The sequence below is a fragment of the Desarmillaria tabescens genome, assembly GCF_030435595.1.
Source record: "Desarmillaria tabescens strain CCBAS 213 chromosome Unknown EV420scaffold_11, whole genome shotgun sequence".
NCBI classification, from domain to species: Eukaryota; Fungi; Basidiomycota; class Agaricomycetes; order Agaricales; family Physalacriaceae; genus Desarmillaria; species Desarmillaria tabescens.
This window is the reverse complement of record NW_026848310.1, coordinates 449,326-466,053: the sequence shown is the minus strand read 5'-3', so window position 1 is coordinate 466,053 and position 16,728 is coordinate 449,326. Positions and strand designations below refer to the sequence as shown.

The 16,728-nt window shown below is 48.4% G+C and overlaps 7 protein-coding genes across 7 annotated transcripts; 3 read left to right on the top strand and 4 right to left on the bottom strand.

The window, feature by feature from the left end:
• Nucleotides 1-1,607: 1,607 nt before the first annotated feature.
• On the top strand, nucleotides 1,608-3,341 carry EV420DRAFT_1668326 (Haloacid dehalogenase-like hydrolase-domain-containing protein; the record flags this gene model as incomplete). The annotated part of the gene is made up of 4 exons (XM_060479008.1): nucleotides 1,608-2,326; nucleotides 2,376-2,425; nucleotides 2,475-2,620; nucleotides 2,670-3,341. The coding sequence occupies 4 exons, from the start codon at nucleotides 1,608-1,610 to the stop codon at nucleotides 3,339-3,341; spliced, it is 1,587 nt and encodes a 528-aa protein (XP_060332962.1).
• A 134-nt stretch (nucleotides 3,342-3,475) lies between these two features.
• Nucleotides 3,476-5,469, bottom strand: EV420DRAFT_1668307 (tryptophan synthase beta subunit-like PLP-dependent enzyme; the record flags this gene model as incomplete). Its single annotated transcript, XM_060479007.1, has 6 exons — nucleotides 3,476-3,700; nucleotides 3,756-3,851; nucleotides 3,900-4,174; nucleotides 4,229-4,448; nucleotides 4,499-5,086; nucleotides 5,151-5,469. The coding sequence occupies 6 exons, from the start codon at nucleotides 5,467-5,469 to the stop codon at nucleotides 3,558-3,560; spliced, it is 1,641 nt and encodes a 546-aa protein (XP_060332961.1). The 3' UTR covers nucleotides 3,476-3,557.
• Nucleotides 5,470-5,672: 203 nt separating this feature from the next.
• Nucleotides 5,673-7,717, bottom strand: EV420DRAFT_1267381 (uncharacterized protein; the record flags this gene model as incomplete). Its single annotated transcript, XM_060467385.1, has 4 exons — nucleotides 5,673-6,684; nucleotides 6,745-7,044; nucleotides 7,094-7,253; nucleotides 7,306-7,717. The coding sequence occupies 4 exons, from the start codon at nucleotides 7,715-7,717 to the stop codon at nucleotides 5,673-5,675; spliced, it is 1,884 nt and encodes a 627-aa protein (XP_060332960.1).
• A 193-nt stretch (nucleotides 7,718-7,910) lies between these two features.
• On the bottom strand, nucleotides 7,911-9,197 carry EV420DRAFT_1530061 (beta-lactamase-like protein). Its single transcript, XM_060472574.1, has 4 exons — nucleotides 9,092-9,197; nucleotides 9,011-9,043; nucleotides 8,933-8,957; nucleotides 7,911-8,886 (listed from the first exon to the last, which is right to left on the bottom strand). The coding sequence occupies exons 1-4, from the start codon at nucleotides 9,125-9,127 to the stop codon at nucleotides 7,982-7,984; spliced, it is 999 nt and encodes a 332-aa protein (XP_060332959.1). The 5' UTR covers nucleotides 9,128-9,197; the 3' UTR covers nucleotides 7,911-7,981.
• A 57-nt stretch (nucleotides 9,198-9,254) lies between these two features.
• On the top strand, nucleotides 9,255-12,082 carry EV420DRAFT_176461 (MIF4G-domain-containing protein). Its single transcript, XM_060480788.1, has 7 exons — nucleotides 9,255-9,362; nucleotides 9,413-10,040; nucleotides 10,095-10,491; nucleotides 10,542-10,673; nucleotides 10,725-10,873; nucleotides 10,926-11,411; nucleotides 11,464-12,082. The coding sequence occupies exons 1-7, from the start codon at nucleotides 9,328-9,330 to the stop codon at nucleotides 11,770-11,772; spliced, it is 2,136 nt and encodes a 711-aa protein (XP_060332958.1). The 5' UTR covers nucleotides 9,255-9,327; the 3' UTR covers nucleotides 11,773-12,082.
• Nucleotides 12,083-12,183: 101 nt separating this feature from the next.
• Nucleotides 12,184-15,436, bottom strand: EV420DRAFT_1640561 (COG complex component; the record flags this gene model as incomplete). The annotated part of the gene is made up of 13 exons (XM_060477115.1): nucleotides 12,184-12,197; nucleotides 12,249-12,505; nucleotides 12,552-12,852; nucleotides 12,909-13,128; nucleotides 13,176-13,253; nucleotides 13,308-13,426; nucleotides 13,477-13,687; nucleotides 13,740-14,225; nucleotides 14,294-14,491; nucleotides 14,548-14,665; nucleotides 14,717-14,862; nucleotides 14,910-14,990; nucleotides 15,041-15,436. The coding sequence occupies 13 exons, from the start codon at nucleotides 15,434-15,436 to the stop codon at nucleotides 12,184-12,186; spliced, it is 2,625 nt and encodes an 874-aa protein (XP_060332957.1).
• A 64-nt stretch (nucleotides 15,437-15,500) lies between these two features.
• On the top strand, nucleotides 15,501-16,651 carry EV420DRAFT_1305753 (hemerythrin HHE cation binding domain-containing protein). The gene is made up of 7 exons (XM_060468479.1): nucleotides 15,501-15,589; nucleotides 15,639-15,684; nucleotides 15,738-15,754; nucleotides 15,805-15,880; nucleotides 15,934-16,056; nucleotides 16,106-16,230; nucleotides 16,286-16,651. The coding sequence occupies exons 1-7, from the start codon at nucleotides 15,515-15,517 to the stop codon at nucleotides 16,355-16,357; spliced, it is 534 nt and encodes a 177-aa protein (XP_060332956.1). The 5' UTR covers nucleotides 15,501-15,514; the 3' UTR covers nucleotides 16,358-16,651.
• The last annotated feature ends 77 nt before the right edge of the window (nucleotides 16,652-16,728 follow it).

The following is a 16,728-nucleotide window of genomic DNA, read 5'->3' as shown; positions in this document are numbered from 1 at the left end:
ATCACAGTGGATAACACATCATGTACATAAGTATCTTGAATGTTTCGGCCATTGGTCAAGGTCTTGAGAGGTGAGTTTCCTAGAGCGAAGCAAGTGCAGCGGCAACGTCAGATCAAGGTTCTGTACGCTGTAGCTATGTACTATGGGCGTAATGCCTGTATACTACACGATTTCGTTGAAGATCATTTCTGAGGCCTTGAATAGTATAGCCTTGCTTATCAGAGCGCCCCTTTTTCCAGGTGTTAACACCGTCGTACACAGTGGTACACTCGCCAGCCTCTCAGGTGCTCGAAGTCGGGAGGAAAATTCAAGGTAATGTTCAAGAAGGACAGTATTTTTAGTCTCCACTTCTTGCAACAATAGCATCAATGAATCAATGTCGAAAGACTCTGTCTGATTTTTCCAAAGGATGAGCTAGTATGGGGTTCCAAGGTACTCGGTCGGAAAGAACCCCCAAGCCCCCCCCCCCCCCCCAGTATGAAATATTCGTTACTTGAGCTTGAGCCCTAGGACCCCCTTGGGGCTTTCATATGTTATACAGTCGGCACAGCAAGCGGATTTTACCCGCGGTATCTCAGATGAAATCTCGCAGCTGCGTGCCATGTTAGTATTATAGGTCCCGGATATCTTCAGGAACGCTGATCCTTGATCACCACGGTGAATTCCGCTTCATGACATATTCCCGTAGTAGCTCAGTACTCTTTCAATACCTTGAAGGTGTGAAAAGGCTTGAAGGGGATTCTAAGAAAGACAGATACTCTCATTTCGAAGAGAGCCGATCTCGATGGCAGGATGATAAATAGTAGCCGGATCCGCCGTCGGAGATCGGATCACAGGAAATTGAAATTCATAGGCGGCTGCGCGTTATATTATTGCTTTCAAATGATGCACTGCTACTAGCCGGGAAGATACGTGGCTAAGGACACCCACACGAAGTGAAACCGTGGGTTTGTTGGGTGCTTGGAAGGAACCAAGATGTTTATATAAGCTCCCTAATTTTCTGATGAGTCGCTTTGCGAGCTCCACCGCCGCAAGGCCCGCATGGTAATGAAGTACTAGTACGCACTTGCAATCGGAGTACATAGGCTGGCAAATCATACGCTCCCCTTGCGGGCGTTCTGACCGTGTCTAGCCTCAGTTTTATGAAATTTTGCATGTCCTATAGGTCGACAGATCATTTTCTTTAACGTCTTGTCGTGATTCACAATCGCCTTTTATGAGATTACCTAGGATTTACCTGATTTACTATAAGGCTGTCGTAAATCACGATCGCGTGCTCTAGGAAACACGCCGCCACCAAAGAAAGGATGATGCGTGTTTGATGACTTACGATCTAATTCCAGTTTTTACCTCCTGTCCAACGATGAGCCAGTTGGTTGGGAGTGCGATCTAGTGCGATCAGAATCAAAATATCAGAGCGGTTAGCGAGCATCAAGGAGGCTACTAGACGATATCGGGCCGGGGCCTCGAGGCCTGTAGGTAGCGCTTGTCCTTTCTTGTGCTTCAGGAACAGTATCAATAATAATATTTTCCCGAGGCCGATTTGTGAATTTATACCATTGGTTACCCGAAGACACGCCTCGTCGTTTATCCTCATTATCTCTCCTATGCACTCCTTCGACACTATTATCTTCGATATCGGTGATGTGCTCTTTTCGTGGTCATCCAAGACAGAAACGAGTATCTCGTCTAAGACACTTCGAAACATCCTCTCCTCTTCGACGTGGATGGACTACGAGCGAGGCAAAGTCACAGAGCAGGATTGCTATGACCGCGTCGGTGTAGAATTCTCCCTGGACCCTGCCGAAATTCGAAAGGCCTTCGACCAGGCTCGAGACTCCCTGCAGTCCGACAACGAGATGATATCCCTCATTCGAGAACTGAAAGCCAATTCTCGTGGCCGCTTACGAGTTTTCGCTATGTCCAACATATCCTTGCCCGACTATGACGTTCTTCAGACGAAGCCAGCAGATTGGTCTTTATTCGATCGCGTTTTCACATCCGGAGCTGTTGGAGAACGTAAACCCCACCTCGGTTTCTACCGACACGTCCTTGCCGAGACAAAGGCTGACCCTCATTCCTCTATTTTCGTTGACGACAAACCGGAGAATGTGTTAACAGCGCGTTCCCTGGGGCTGCACGGCATCATTTTCGATGACAGGTCGCGAGTGACGAGAGCTCTTAGAAACCTTCTTAGCGACCCTGTGTCACGCGGACGAGAGTATCTGTCTAGCAACGCCAAACGATTGGAGTCGAGGACAGATGGAGGTATCGTCCTAGAAGAGAACTTTGCGCAGCTCCTCATTTTAGAGGCCACCGGTGATCGGTGAGACCGCCATATATACTTCTGCCGCGTTACTCACCAATCCCGATAGCTCACTAGTTAACTTGGTCGAGCATCCACGGTTATGGAACTTCTTCCAAGGTATGTCTATGCTCTGCAACAGCTGTCAGCCTGTCCTTACACATTTTAGGAAAAGGACAACTTACCACCAAGGACTTCCCTTGTGACCTCGATACAACATCTCTTGGTCTTACAGTGCTGAAACACGACCGAGAGCTCATAGAGTCAATAATTGACGAGACGCTCAATTATATGGATTCGGATGGAATCATTCAAGTGCGCAAACCTGACGATCTGGGTTGATCCGTGTCTAATAGCTTAATAGACATACTATGATCATTCGAGGCCACGTTTCGATCCAATCGTCTGTGTCAACGTGCTTAGCTTGTTTTATTCATATGGTCGGAGCGCGCACCTGAAGCAGACCCTTGCCTGGGTACACGAGGTGCTGTTAAATCGCGCATACCTCGATGGCACTCGATATTACGCCACTGCAGAATGTTTCCTGTATTTTGTGGGGCGTCTTCTACAGAAATCCGGAGACGCAGATTTGCATGCCCTGCTGAAGCCTCTATTAAAGGAACGGGTACAAGAGCGAATCGGCGTCCAGGGGGATTCGCTCGCCCTGGCCATGCGCATACTCGTGTGCGATTACGTCGGGATCAGGGACGATGTAGACCTCCGAGTCTTGCTTCCCCTCCAATGTGAAGATGGAGGCTGGGAGATTGGCTGGATGTACAAGTATGGGTCTTCAGGGATCTGCATAGGCAACCGTGGCCTTACAACTGCCTTGGCTATCAAGGCTATCGAATGCCTCGTCTCCCCTCCTCCTTCGCCCACCCCCACTCTGGTGGAAAGCAGTCTCCCTACGAAAACTCGCTCGAAGAGTAAACAACGTCGGAATAGTTCTCTGAAGGAATCATTTTCTTGGTTAGTGAATGGAGGAAGGTTGCGCAGCTTATCCGCTTCAGCCGCGACCGTACAGGTTGGATGTTAGCATATCAATTCATATGATAATTGTGGGACTTGCCTTTCTTACGGTATATGTAGCTCACTTTTACAATAATGTAGTGGAAATGTATGTAACAACGTACGTTTAGAACTTATGCTGTTGTTGTAATACAATAATTGTATCACCCTTGCTTCGTTTCTGTGTGGCGCGACGCGAGTTTTCAGCCAAAACAACAGGATCAAGCAAGAGAAATCTATTGGACTATACTTCACCACGTAAATATTGCTTATATACCGGGTTATTCGTTTCCTCTACGAACGTGTAGTTGAGCTTGGTCAGGAACTTGTCAAATGCGTCGTATTCAGAAGGTGGTACTTGGATACCAGCCAAAACCTTCCCCAAGTCTTTGAACAGCAATGGCTCAGTATTTAGTGACGTAGATGGTCAAGGGTGACTCACCAGCACCATGGTTACGATAGTGGAAGAGACTGATATTCCAGTCTTGCTGCATGCCTAGCAAGAAATTGCGAAGGGCGTTGGGCCTTTCTGGAAACTCTATGATATTTATCAATAAGCAGTATAAAATAGAACATGATTACGCACCGAATCTAAAAACCCTTTCGTTCGGTACGACCTGCGTGCCGCCAATCATATATCGCCCGTGGCTTTTCGCGAATTCATTGTCACTAATGTCGAATCCTTTCATATCTTCATCTGCAAGAGCTGAGAGCAGCTGCTCAATTTCTTTCGCGCGGTTATTAGACTCCAACTTGACCGAGAACACTATATGAGCTCGATCAGGGGAGCCATAAGCGTTGTACCGGTAGAGAAACTCCGTCACAGCACGGGGATGTATGAGGGTATGCAAACGAATGAAACTACGCGGAGGATAAGAATTAGTAGCTGCCCACTTAGACTATGAAACACGTTACCTGCCAGGTTTTTCCGGGATATCAACACTGATAAGAGCTTCTCGTCCTTCTCCCAATTCAGCGCGCTCTGCGACGAATCGAAGTCGGTCGAAGTTCATGTTCGCGCCACTTACAACGGCGACAAATCGCTTTTGTGCGCCTTCGAGATTATTCTGTGTAATATACCGCTTTAGACCAGCCAAAGCCAAAGCACCGGCGGGTTCTGTAATAGATCTAGTCTCTACGGCGGTGTCAATAGCGCATCATTACTTCGGATCAGACATCACCTACCTTCAAATATATCCTTGATGGCTGCGCATATTTCATCGTTGTCTACCTTGACCACCCCATCGAGAAGCTCCTTGCATATCCTGAACGGTTCTTTCCCTACGATTCTAACAGCCGTCCCATCGCTGAAAGGACCGACCTCAGGCAGAGTGACGCGGTCACCATTTGCAAGACTTTTTGCCATGGCATCGCCATCGACAGTTTCGACTCCGACAACCTTGGTCTTGGGGCTTCCGATCCTTTTCACGTACTCGGCGATCCCAGAAACAAGACCACCGCCCCCAACAGCCCCAAAAATGACATCCAGATTTTCGGAGTCAAGAACCTGCTTTAGGATCTCCATCCCGACCGTACCTTGTCCTGCAATGACGAGTGGGTCGTCATACGGAGGAACGAACGCGAGACCGTGAGTCTTTGCAAGTCTCGCACACTCCGCCTTGGCTTCATCGAAATCTACGCCGTGTAGGATGACCTTGGCGCCTAGGCGGGAGACATTGCGGACTTTGATGGATGGGGTACCACGGGGCATGACGATAGTGCAAGGTATGCCCAGCTTCGCGCCGGATAGTGCAACACCTTGGGCATGATTTCCTGCAGACCAAAAGGAATAATTGAGAGATTACACGTAATTCTGGCAAGTAGTACGCACACTAACCAGCGCTACATGTGACGACACCTTTCCAACGTTCCTCTTCACTAAGACTGGCCATAAAATTATATGCGCCGCGAATTTTGAAGCTAAAGACTTCCTGCAAATCTTCTCGTTTTAGCCATATCTGATTTCCCAGTTTGGCACTCAGATTGGTCGCGAGAACGAGGGGAGTCTCTTTTAATATTTCGTAGACCTTGGAGGTCAGTATGAGGCGAAGATAGTCTGGTGTGTTGTTGGCTAGAAGATGATGCTTTGCCAAGCGAGGATACAACTGCGGCTCTGGCACATCCGAGGAATACTCGATGGTCGCCGTGGGCGACATGGGAGAAGGAAGCAAAGTTTATTTTTCGGAAGTGACTCGGTCCGGCTAATAAAAGGAATAGCAGATGTAAATAAAGCCATTGTATATATGCTCCGGATGCAATTAATTAGGTACTTGTTAGACGTGATAAAATATTGTACATTCAAGTTTCGATAGCCATGAATACGATACCAATAACTAGTTTTTTGTCACCGCATTTCCTGCTAGTGCCTGCCTCGTCCAAACCGCTCTTGGAATCTAATCAACTCCTCCATTAGTCCTTCCATCTGTTTCATCGTATCGGACGATGAAGAACTGAAAAATATGGAAGATGCTTTCGACCCCAAGATGGGAACTTGTGGCGTTGCCGAGTTAGGCCGTTGCTGTAAAGGCGATTCTGTTCGTGGCTGCCCATCCAAGAACATTGAAGCATCATCCTTGACCGGCTCATCGCGTATCTGAACATTCTCTTCCACGGCTTGCACTTCCTTGAGAGCCTTCTCCAGAGCGTCGCGACGGCGCATCCGGTCCTGCGCACTAGCCTGCTCTCTGCCCACCCACTCTACCAGAGTCCGTACTCTTTTATTCATGTCACCTACACTCATCCTCTTTCCAGGCCACTTCGTCTTCACACCTCTCTCCTGATTGATTTCAATCCCGTTGTCGCCGCTAGACGGTACATCCAAAGGTGTAGGCGTCGGCGTAGGGAAGATCTCCTCTAGATGTGCCAGATAATCTGGTAAACCCCATGAAGTCAGCAAGGGCTGTTGGGATACGACATAAGCATGCGAGTTGCGGTATGCACGTGAGCCCTCCCCGGCGGCAGACGGCCCACCAGCACCATTGGGTCCATTGGCCTGGTTGCGACGACCGTCGTGTGCAGCACTCGCAGGGGCTGTGGATGCATTTTGAATCTTCCTGGCATGCGCGCCTTTCCCCCGGCCACCACCACCCTGCCGTTTCGCTGGAGGTGCGACAACTGTGGTAACTGATGAATATCTGATAGTTTTGGGTAACCGAGAAGAGATCATACCTTCTCCGTTTTCATTGACCACAAGCTCGGTATGCGCTGCCGCTTTGCGACCCCCGCGTTTGCCACGAGCTTTCGGTTGGGGTGCCGACAATGCAGGTGTTTTGACGGGTGCACTCTGAATAGGTGTTTCGTCCCGCGCAATAACTGACGCCGCTCGCCGATCTGATACTATCGACGTTGATCGCGTTCGCTTGTTGGGAGGGCTGAAAGAGGCGTGAAACGGATGAGCGTGTGACTCTTTAAGGGAGAGATATTCTACTTACGCGTCGTCCTCTTTGCGTTTGCGCTTTCTACGGTTTGTAGTACCCACATCCACCTCCTCGTCCTCATTTGTGTTGGAGTGGATACTTTTGGTGTCGTATACGGCATCAGCCTCTGCGGCGGTTGTTTCTAATATCTCCTTCAGATTCTCGTCGAATGCAGCATCTCGGCTATTCATGGTATTCCGCCGTTTGGATTGCTGCTTCAGGGTATGGGAAGGAGACCTTGAGCGGGACAAACGATTCCCGACCACGGTATGGTGGGAGGCTGTGGAGGATTGTCGGACCTTGCGAGGTTTTTTCCTGAGAGACATGCTAAATGAATAGAATATATGAAGAATAAGAGCCATACTTGAGGAGGTCGGCATGAAGATCGGGTCTGCATAGCTCGCAATAGTAGTCGTCGTTCTGGAGCTGATCTTCCGATTCGTAACCCATACACAGACCGTGCTGCCAAACTTTGCATGTCTCGCATTGGACCATGAACTCTCCAGCATCGGGGTCATCTTCGCCTTTTCAGTGTTTCTAAGAATGTGAAACAAAAAAGGGAGACGACCGACGCACCAGTGCTACCACAGACACAGCGTGTAATGCCCTGCTCCTCTTCCTCCTCTCCTGCTTCTTGTAGGGGTTCCTCGGTGATGGTATCAGCAGAATCCTCTACGGGGATGTCCTTATCCTTGTCCTTTGGTTTACGTCGCGAGCGACCATTGGATGCACCCTGGGTCGAGCTTGACGAGCTTGTAGACCCAGCATGGCCGTTCTTTCGCTCATTGACAGCGTCATCTGCCTCTTCCTGCTTGAGGCGCTTGGTTCTGCTGCTGCTGTTATGTGTCGAAAGGGATGGACGCTGCGACCCGTCTTTCGAACGAGGAACAGTTTCTGAATCTGGAGATTTGGACGAGCCAGTAGAGCCAGACTGTGCTGAGCGACGTCCTGACCGTCTGGTCTCCCGGGGAGAGGGCGGGGGAGCCATGGACATCGCACGGGCCATTACGGGATGATTGGTGGCGGGTGGAAAAGTGGCAATGGGCGATAACGAGCTGGCCTGTGTCCGTGCACTCTTCTCGTCCGCACGTGCGGATAGGTTTCCTTTTCCGTTGTTCCGAATACGCCATCAACGGTCCGAACATCCGATCGCGAAACTTCCTGGGCCATTGCTATGGAAATACGATGGCATACTTGTTTTATTTATTAAAGATAGTCTTCTCTACATCTTAACACACGGCCGCAGTCTTTACTAGAGCTTCAAAGCCAATCCCCAACTCGTATGTTCGTCTGCTCCGTCCAGTCTGTTCACAACCCCATCCTTCTCCAACTTCTTCAGATGCAGATCAACGCTATGAGCTGCAGGGAGCCAGAGAGATTCAGGATATGCCGAATAAATCTTCGAAACGAGCGACCATGTAGTCCAGGATGGCTGATTGGGAGTACGAAGTAATGCAACAATTTGCTCCTCCCGCTCTACACGATGTCGAATATAGGTTGATATCAGTTGCTTTCCTTCTTCGACTACCGGTCCGTGCCCAGGGTACAAACGTCGATATGAATATGGAGTTTGGGTGCCCTCGCCAAATTCCAACATCTTCTGCAAGCTAGATATGTAATGAGAAAGATCCTCGAAAACCGCTGTGCCTTGGCCCAAAACACTATCTGCGGTATAAAGGGCTTCATCATCAGGAATATACAAACAGATAGAGTCGTCGGTGTGCCCTGGGGTATGCAGAACACGAAAATCCAAGAATTGTTGAGAGTCGATAAGGTCATGCAAGGGTCTGCCATCAGCAGTAGGAGTAAAAGAACCGGCCGGCAAATGGTCAATGACTGAAGAGAGAACTTGATATTTAGGAGAGACTATGCCGGCGGAAATGGGAAATTTATGTAGACGAGGGGGCTTGAATGGTTCCGTATGTTTTCTTTCATCCCATAAGCGCTTCAGAAGGACAAGGACAGAAGGCAGCCCACGGACGTGGTCCTGGTGCCAATGGGAGAGTATTATGTCGGAAATGTGAGGTTCGTCGGAATTAGTAGATATAGCCGTCTCACGGAGAGCGGATTCGAGAACGGCGACGTATTCTCCACGGCCTTCCCCTGTATCGACGAGAACATACGGGTTTCTCTTTCCGATGATGTAGGTGTTAGTACCTGTATAGAATAAGATGGTGCTGGTGCACGAAGGAAAGTAGTGCACCTTGCAGAGTGAACTTTCCGGGATTCTGCACACCAATTCAGATAGGGTATTGAGTGTGATAAACACTACTAGACGAACCTGCCCTAAGACCCTAACGACATTGTCGCTCAGCTGGGAGGATGTTACAGCGCTGCGCGTCTAGAAGGAAGTTGAACTTACTCTTGATATCGAATTAAGTGCCTCCAGCTTATCCATGGGGGGCGGGATTAGTGATAGGTAGCCCGGTAAGTTCGATATCCGGAGGGCGATATCATACTTAAGTAACACAACCCAGTCAAAAGAAGGTGGCTGTGCACTGATGGCTCTCGAAGCCAAATACATCACAACATCTCTTGATCACCAGCGTCGACGAGCAAAGTTCAATATGTCGGCAGCTGTAATGACTCCACCGCAGAATGACTCTGGCCTACATATCTACCAAGAGGAAACGGTATCTATTCACTCATTTCCTGCATTTATCTGTTTGCTGAATGTCTTTAGGTCTCGTTCAACCTCTGAAAACCGCGACGACGAACCGCCATCAGCTCGGCGAAGGTCAAATTCTCCTCCACCTCCACGGTCAAGACTGGACCTTCCTAGAGTCAGCGATGTTGACCCTGTCCGCCGGGCTGAACGTGAACGCCAGTTAGCTGTTCGTGTTGCTGCCATGGAATTGGAAAAGGCGGAGAAGGCAAAAGACAACCGGAACGAAAAAGAGTTTGATGCCAAGGCCGAGTTTGCAAAGCTTGTTGGATCTCGCTCGGGAGGAGTGTATCTGCCTCCCGCACGGCTTCGCGCACTGCAGGAAGCCGCTTCGAGCGACAAGGCCAGTCCAGAGTATCAACGACTTTCATGGGATGCCCTTCGAAAATCAATCACTGGTATTGTCAATCGTGTCAACATCGTCAATATCAAGGAGGTTGTGCCGGAGATGTTCGCGGAGAACCTCATCCGTGGTCGTGGGTTGTTCGCAAGGAGCATCATGAAGGCCCAAGCTGCCAGTTTACCCTTTACGCCAGTGTTCGCTGCACTCGTGGCAATCATCAATACAAAGCTTCCTCAAGTAGGAGAATTACTCCTCACTAGGCTTATAAGCCAATTCCGCCGCGCCTTCAAAAGGAATGACAAGGTACGACCACGTTTTCCTTTCGTTGGTCAATTTAATGAATCATACTGCTTACAGATCGTTTGCCACTCTACCACGACGTTCATTGCACATCTCGTGAACCAGGCCGTTGCTCATGAAATCATTGCTCTCCAAATCATCGTTCTTCTTGTCGAACGACCCACCGATGATTCGATTGAAATTGCCGTTGGTTTCATGCGTGAAGTTGGTGCATTCCTCGCAGAAAATTCTCCAAAAGCCAATGCCACCGTATTTGAGCGATTCCGTGCAGTGCTCAACGAAGGCAACATCAGTCAACGTGTGCAATACATGATCGAAGTATTAATGCAGGTCAGAAAGGACAAGTACAAAGATAATCCTATCCTCCCTGAGGGCTTGGATTTGGTTGAAGAAGACGAGCAAATCACTCACGAGATACAGTTGGAGCAAGACTTGCAAGTCCAGGAGGGCCTAAGTGTGTACACTTCTCATTGAATCTTCCCGTGTTTGCTCAAGTACACTTAGATATCTTCAAGTTTGATCCTGACTATCTCAAAAATGAGGAACGGTATAAAGAGATCAAAGCCGAAATTCTGGGAGAAGATGATGAAGAGTCTGGGTCAGATGAGTCTAGCGATGAATCAGACGATGAGGAAGGTCGGTTGTCACATTTCGCTTTCTTTGGCTATTTTCTGACCAATGGTAAAGTTGCTGAGACCAAGGAAGGCATTGAAGATCGCACGGAAACAAATTTGGTAAATCTTCGCCGGACAATATACCTGACGATCATGAATGCCCTGGTATACGAAGAAGCTGTCCACAAACTGTTGAAGATACAGCTCGAGGAGGGTCAAGAGGTTCGTAGTATTTGCACTTATACTTCCGAAGTTATTTAATCAACCGTCGCAGATTGAATTGATCAACATGATCATCGAGTGTTGCTCTCAAGAAAGGTCGTATTCGGCGTTTTATGGACACGTTGGTGAACGGTTCAGCAAGCTTAACCGCGTTTGGACCGATTGCCTGGAGACTGCATTTAGAAATTACTACAGCACGATTCATCGCTACGAAACAAACCGCCTGCGTAACATTGCCCGATTCTTTGGGCATCTTTTGGCCACCGATTCTATTTCTTGGGCAGTTCTCGAGTGTGTCAAGATGAACGAAGATGATACGACGTCGAGTTCTCGTATCTTTGTTAAGATATTGATGAACGAGATGATGGAGAGCATGGGACTGAAAGCGCTGGCCGAACGGTTCAAGGATCCCGAGGTGAAGCATGCTTGCCAGGGGATGTTCCCTGTTGATGTACCCAAAAACACTCGGTTCGCTATCAACTATTTCACCAGTATTGGTCTTGGAATCGTCACCGAGGATATGAGAGAGTACTTGAAGGTATTTGTCTATCAAACGTAATCAGCCGTTATGGGGCTTATGTTTTCACTAGAATGCACCCAAGCTCATCATGGAACAACGTCGGGCCATGCTCGAAGCGGAATCCTCGGATTCGGATTCGTCCGACTCAGACTCAGATTCTTCGGACAGCTCATCCGATGATTCGTCGAGTGATTCATCGAGTTCCGTGGATTCTCGAAGGAATGATCGTCGGCGTCGGCGTAGTTCTACACCTCCTCCTCGTCGTAGACGTTCCACTTCTGAAGATTCAAGAACGCCGCCGCCGCGTCGGAGACGTGACATCTCGCCGTCTCCTCGTCGTGCACGTTCCCCTCTATCCCCCCCTCCTTCGCCGATCTGATGGATACAGACGGGGCGCGTCTCCAGATAGTCGCCGTCGTCCATCTCCTTCACCCCCTCCTCGATCTCGATACAGGTCACGTTCCCGTTCCCCGCAACGAGACTCGAGGCGTATGTCTGTATCTCCGCCACCGAAACGCAGTAGTTACGGACGGCGAGAGACAGAAGGGCGGAGGAGGAGCTCTCTATCCCCCCCACCAGGGCGGATGCCTCCTGCGGATAGCCGCGATCAGTATCAACGACGGCGATACTAGTTTCTCCGTATTGCATTTCGTTCGTCCGTGTTTGAAGCATACCAATAGTTCCATTGCGTATTTACATAACAAACAAGGTTATGATATCGGGGTCAATGATATAATATTAAATGGTGCTGAACAAATCCATGCGCCCTGTGCTCCGAAATTCAAAGGCACTAGGACACCTCACCTGTTAACGCGAGTCAGTCCTCTGACAAGAAAAAAAAATGACCACACTTACTATCTACTGCTTGTACCAAGGTGGATAGTACTCCGTATGATTCGCTCGAATCCAATTTGACGCCAATACTCTCAGCATCCTTTCCAAACACCTCCACATCAAGAATCATCTGAGTTCTAATCCGCTCTTCATCCTTCGCCTCATCATCCGCACCGGCAGTAGAACTCCCAAAGAGAGAAAATGTCGGTTTTCTCCCTCGTTTGAGTCGTCGCAGCGATTCCTCGGTTTTCTTCATGGCAGTTACATAATGGACATATCTGGAACCAGCTGAGTACGTGGAATATGAACATCAAAATAGCCAACCTTTGACAAACGTTCTCAAATACTTCGGCTGAAGCAGAAGGCAAAAAGTCGCCCTTTAGTGATGTTCCAGCGCCAGTGCTTGTACCTATACCAAAGAAAACCTTGACAGGTCGCAGAATGGAAGAGACAAAGTGACTTGGCTCCGTCGGCATCCGCTTATTTGACGTCGCTCTGAATTGAGACGGGATGGATCGAACAGGAAGAAGCGCATCACAACACCGTTTTGTCAAAATTGAGATGATACGCGAAGACATAGAGGGAATCATGGCCGTCAGAGAAGACAGCGACCGCTGAAGCACCTCTTGGCCATCGGCGAATGAGTCAAACAAATCACGAACTATGATAAGTCAGACATACCTTCGGACTCGGTCAAGTCGTCTTGAGTGTCATCCGAGAGTTCAGGAAGCCTCATACTGATCTGTTCGCGCCAAAGGGTTAAGATGCAGGACTGCATAGTCTTTATATCAGAGATAGCAGCCGCATATTGGCGTAGCGACGCGTCATCATGCGAGGAACTGTCGGCAGATGAACCCTCGCTAGATACAGGTGTTGATGAACGAGGGGGGACGTCAGAAGTCTATATCAAACTGAGCTCCTCATCTTCATAGAGAGAAGTAGAATTACTGGGGGTGCTACTGCAGCGGGTGCTTTCTCCATTCCAGCGAGGTTCTGTTCCAACCACGTTTTATATCGGCTTAGCAGCTGGTGATCGTCAGTAAGCAAAGCGAGATAGAGAAATGATTTGTTGGATTGTACCTGTAAAGTTAATCTCCAGAACCTATAGCTCAAATCCGGAATATAAATCTCGGCACTCCAACACGCAACGACGGCCATCCAGATAGCCGCAGCCTGCGTTGTCACGAATGGAGCACTACCTTGAACATGATAAGATGTGGTTGGGAATTTGTTGGCTACACAGCAATACCTTTTGCGGAAGTCGGTTCTATCCGAGTATTGGAAAGAGAATCCTCCAATCTGGCGACGATTTCCTTCCATCGCATCTGAAAGTAGACGGGAAGCTGCCAGCGTCGTTCAAAGGCAGTATATACATTATGGGCCCTCATGCATTCAACAGAGTGTACGGATGGCGCTAAAAATTCCAGGGAGCGTATGAATGCTTGAGTTATTTCATGGTTCTGACGTGAGGTGGTATTAATGAGTGCGCAAAAGCTGACAAGAAGGAATCACCTTTCGAAAGACATCTGGCTTGCCTGCAGAGAATATGACTCCGCCCAGCTCGTCCATGATGGCCCTCCCGAATTCATCCCAAACAACATTTGCCATTATGTTGAATCCCTTCTCATCACTGTCGATATCGAATGAAGACATTTGCGGAGTGCCCGCTCTAGCAGCGGAAAAGGATTTGACCGCAACTTTATCTGCGATGTCCATGATCCTACATAAATCTCTTTCGACGAACCGTAAGATTTGATCGTATAGTTTGGCCAATGGTTCGTCACTTTGCTCCAGAAGATGGTAGAATGGTGACATAGCCTTGTCAAGGCTGTACGAATGCGGTAAAGAGGAGTTCTTCAATGGGAAAGCAGTGAAAGGTGTATATGGTGTTCGAGGTGGTGAGGAAACTGATGATAAGAATGCAGGTGCTGTTGAATTGAGAGGGGTATGAGGGATAAGAGGTGAATGAGGAGCAGCGAGGGCGCCAGCATATACAGTCTGTCATGATCTGAGAAAAGTAATTTGGAGAACATGAAGGTCTTACTTTTCTAACTGAAACGGCGAACGACATCGCGCCTTATGACGTCTTCCGCGTCCCCCCAAAGCCCTAGCATGTCGTAAGTGCGAAGACATTCCGTCAAATCTGCCAGCAGCTTCGCTTTGTCAACTTCCAAAAGCTTGGTGCTTTCCGTAAATGCGATCAGGGTTGCACTGAAGTGATGGTCCAAGTCGGATGACAATGTAGACTGGATTCTATCAATTCGCTGCGAACAAACATGTAAAGATGCAGCTTCCGAGGGATGGTGCAAGGAGCGCGAACCCATTGAACTTCGTCCACAAAAGCACACTTGTCTGCTCGAGCTTTGGAAGCATGATATAGAAGCTGAGTGTACTCCGCAGCTATTCGATGCAGATGTTTTGCTTGATTGCCACGCGTTCTTCACATAGACATTGAGTACGGTATAAAAGCAACACACAACTTCACTGACTTGTCGTCGTTCACGTCTTCTGAGTGTAGTGGGACTGCTGAATCATTCGCTAGCTCCGACACATCATTGGAAGGTGATGAGATGAGCAAAAGGCCTTCAAGACGCGTCACGGACTCGGAAATTTTGAGTAAAAGGTGCAGAAGAGCCTGGATATTGTTAGGTAAATAATGCTGCAGCAACACAGTAGACGCACCTTTTCTTCTCTGAGGATGGCACGCTTCTCCAGCTTCTGCTTGATGGCGTCCTGTACGAGCTGGAGTTCCGCTTTGGAATCCTAATGTGGGTTAGTGCATGCGTGATCATAAGGGTCAGAGAGAGACGTACTTGAATCTGCACCCTCAAGCCTCCCAATGGCGCCTTGAGCTTGTTCAAGCGGACACCCTCGCCCCTCAAATCGGTACTTAGGCTGATGAAGGCCTCATAGTCATCGTTGATGAGCTTCACCAGTTCTTCCTTCAGCGTAGCCAAATAGTCTCTCAGTTCTGACCGCAGGTCCTGCAGCGAAGTGTGCGAGCGGGAGAGCAGAAATTGCTCAATGTCGAAGTCATTGGCAGTAAGGTAGGGATTGCTGTGCGAGAGAGGTACGAAGACAGGAAGATCGTGGTTGCCTTCCTCACTGTCGATATCGTGTGGATGTAACAGCTCCCGAGTGACAAGCTCTTCTGCCAGACGGTCAAGCTGAAATGGGTCCCTCGATGAACCCGCCTCACCCCCGCTCATCGCGTCGTCGTCGTGGGTGAATGGTGATTGTTTGAACTTAAGCGGCAAGGCAAATAATGCGGCTCCTTCCGTACAACGATGAGAAGGGCTCTCCCCAAGTCTTTCTTCTCGCTTTCCAGGATGAGTTCAAACAACGACCCTAGATGGAATAGCGTGAGCTCATGTAACTTTTTCCTCCTCGGTACATGCTGATTTCATGCAGTTGAGCAACAAAATGAGCGATTTCCACGAATGGTTTAAAGCTGAATGTACGTGCAGAGAACTTGAAGATCAACAGCAATCTTCTGATCTTTATCTATAGTTAATACTCTATATGATGTCCGTTGTTCTGAACTGTTTCTTCATATTTGTCATATTCCGTTTTGTAGCTTGCAGACGGCTCCTTCAATACGCGTGGTCTATCACTTTCTTTGTATCTGGACACTGCCCACCAATTTGAGCGACGTGCGTGAATATGCATCTATTACTAAAGGCAACATTTCAAAACTAACGTACAGATTTAACTATGCATCATACCATCGAAGAGAAATATATTTTCCCAGTCTTGGCACAGAGAATGTCTGAATTCTCGGACATGGCCGACGACGGACACATCAAATCACATCAGAGCATTCACCACGGTACTCATTTTGTTTGGTTGGTATATTTGTGACTCAAGCTTCATTGCAGGACTAGAAGAACTCTTAAAACTGATAACGATGTGGAAACAAGATCCAAGTACTTATTCACCTACCACCATGAGAACTTGCTTGGACAATTTCAAGGGTGTCCTATTTTCTCACCTAGATCAAGAGGTGACTTGATCCTCATGATCAAAAGGCAAGAGCTATGGACTCATTCGTTGAGCAGGTCTTGGATTTACGAGGAGAGAATATGAAAAAGTATTGGAAACTTGAAGAACTCAGGAACATTCCTATGTGAACAGTATCAATAACTCAACGCAGCACTTCAGCTGTAACACTTACATTTTCAATGCACATTCGACCATTTACATTAACCCATTTTGTCATCCGGCCTCAAACGTTAGTCAGCGCACTCCCATGATTACCTTCTGACGACGCTGTTCGTGAGTGTTTGTACCCACATATGTGATCTGACGTCAACTATCTTATGTCCAAACAGCTAGATCGTACCGTTAAGTCTATCACCTTCGGAAAGAGGTGATTCCGTTGTCCAGTCTTACGAATCCGTGCCGGAACCCGTCCCTACCATGTGGTAAGTGCAGGGTAACCAGACTCTCTTGGCACCCATATTCTGATATAAAGCAGAAGCTCAGCTGAAAAAGTGCAAAT

What these genes read in the sequence shown, in the direction of transcription:
- EV420DRAFT_1530061 (XM_060472574.1), bottom strand. Translation starts at nt 9,127, where the DNA reads ATGGATAAGCTGGAGGCACTTAATTCGATATCAAGA. An exon ending in CACTTAATTCGATATCAAGA is followed by an intron (nt 9,044 to 9,091) that starts GTAAGTTCAACT and finishes ACATCCTCCCAG; the next exon opens with CTGAGCGACAATGTCGTTAG. An exon ending in CGGAAAGTTCACTCTGCAAG is followed by an intron (nt 8,887 to 8,932) that starts GTGCACTACTTT and finishes TATTCTATACAG; the next exon opens with GTACTAACACCTACATCATC.
- EV420DRAFT_176461 (XM_060480788.1), top strand. Translation starts at nt 9,328, where the DNA reads ATGACTCTGGCCTACATATCTACCAAGAGGAAACG. An exon ending in CCTTCAAAAGGAATGACAAG is followed by an intron (nt 10,041 to 10,094) that starts GTACGACCACGT and finishes TACTGCTTACAG; the next exon opens with ATCGTTTGCCACTCTACCAC. An exon ending in GCAAGTCCAGGAGGGCCTAA is followed by an intron (nt 10,492 to 10,541) that starts GTGTGTACACTT and finishes AAGTACACTTAG; the next exon opens with ATATCTTCAAGTTTGATCCT.
- EV420DRAFT_1305753 (XM_060468479.1), top strand. Translation starts at nt 15,515, where the DNA reads ATGAGAAGGGCTCTCCCCAAGTCTTTCTTCTCGCTTTCCAGGATGAGT. An exon ending in ACGACCCTAGATGGAATAGC is followed by an intron (nt 15,590 to 15,638) that starts GTGAGCTCATGT and finishes GATTTCATGCAG; the next exon opens with TTGAGCAACAAAATGAGCGA. An exon ending in TGCCCACCAATTTGAGCGAC is followed by an intron (nt 15,881 to 15,933) that starts GTGCGTGAATAT and finishes ACTAACGTACAG; the next exon opens with ATTTAACTATGCATCATACC.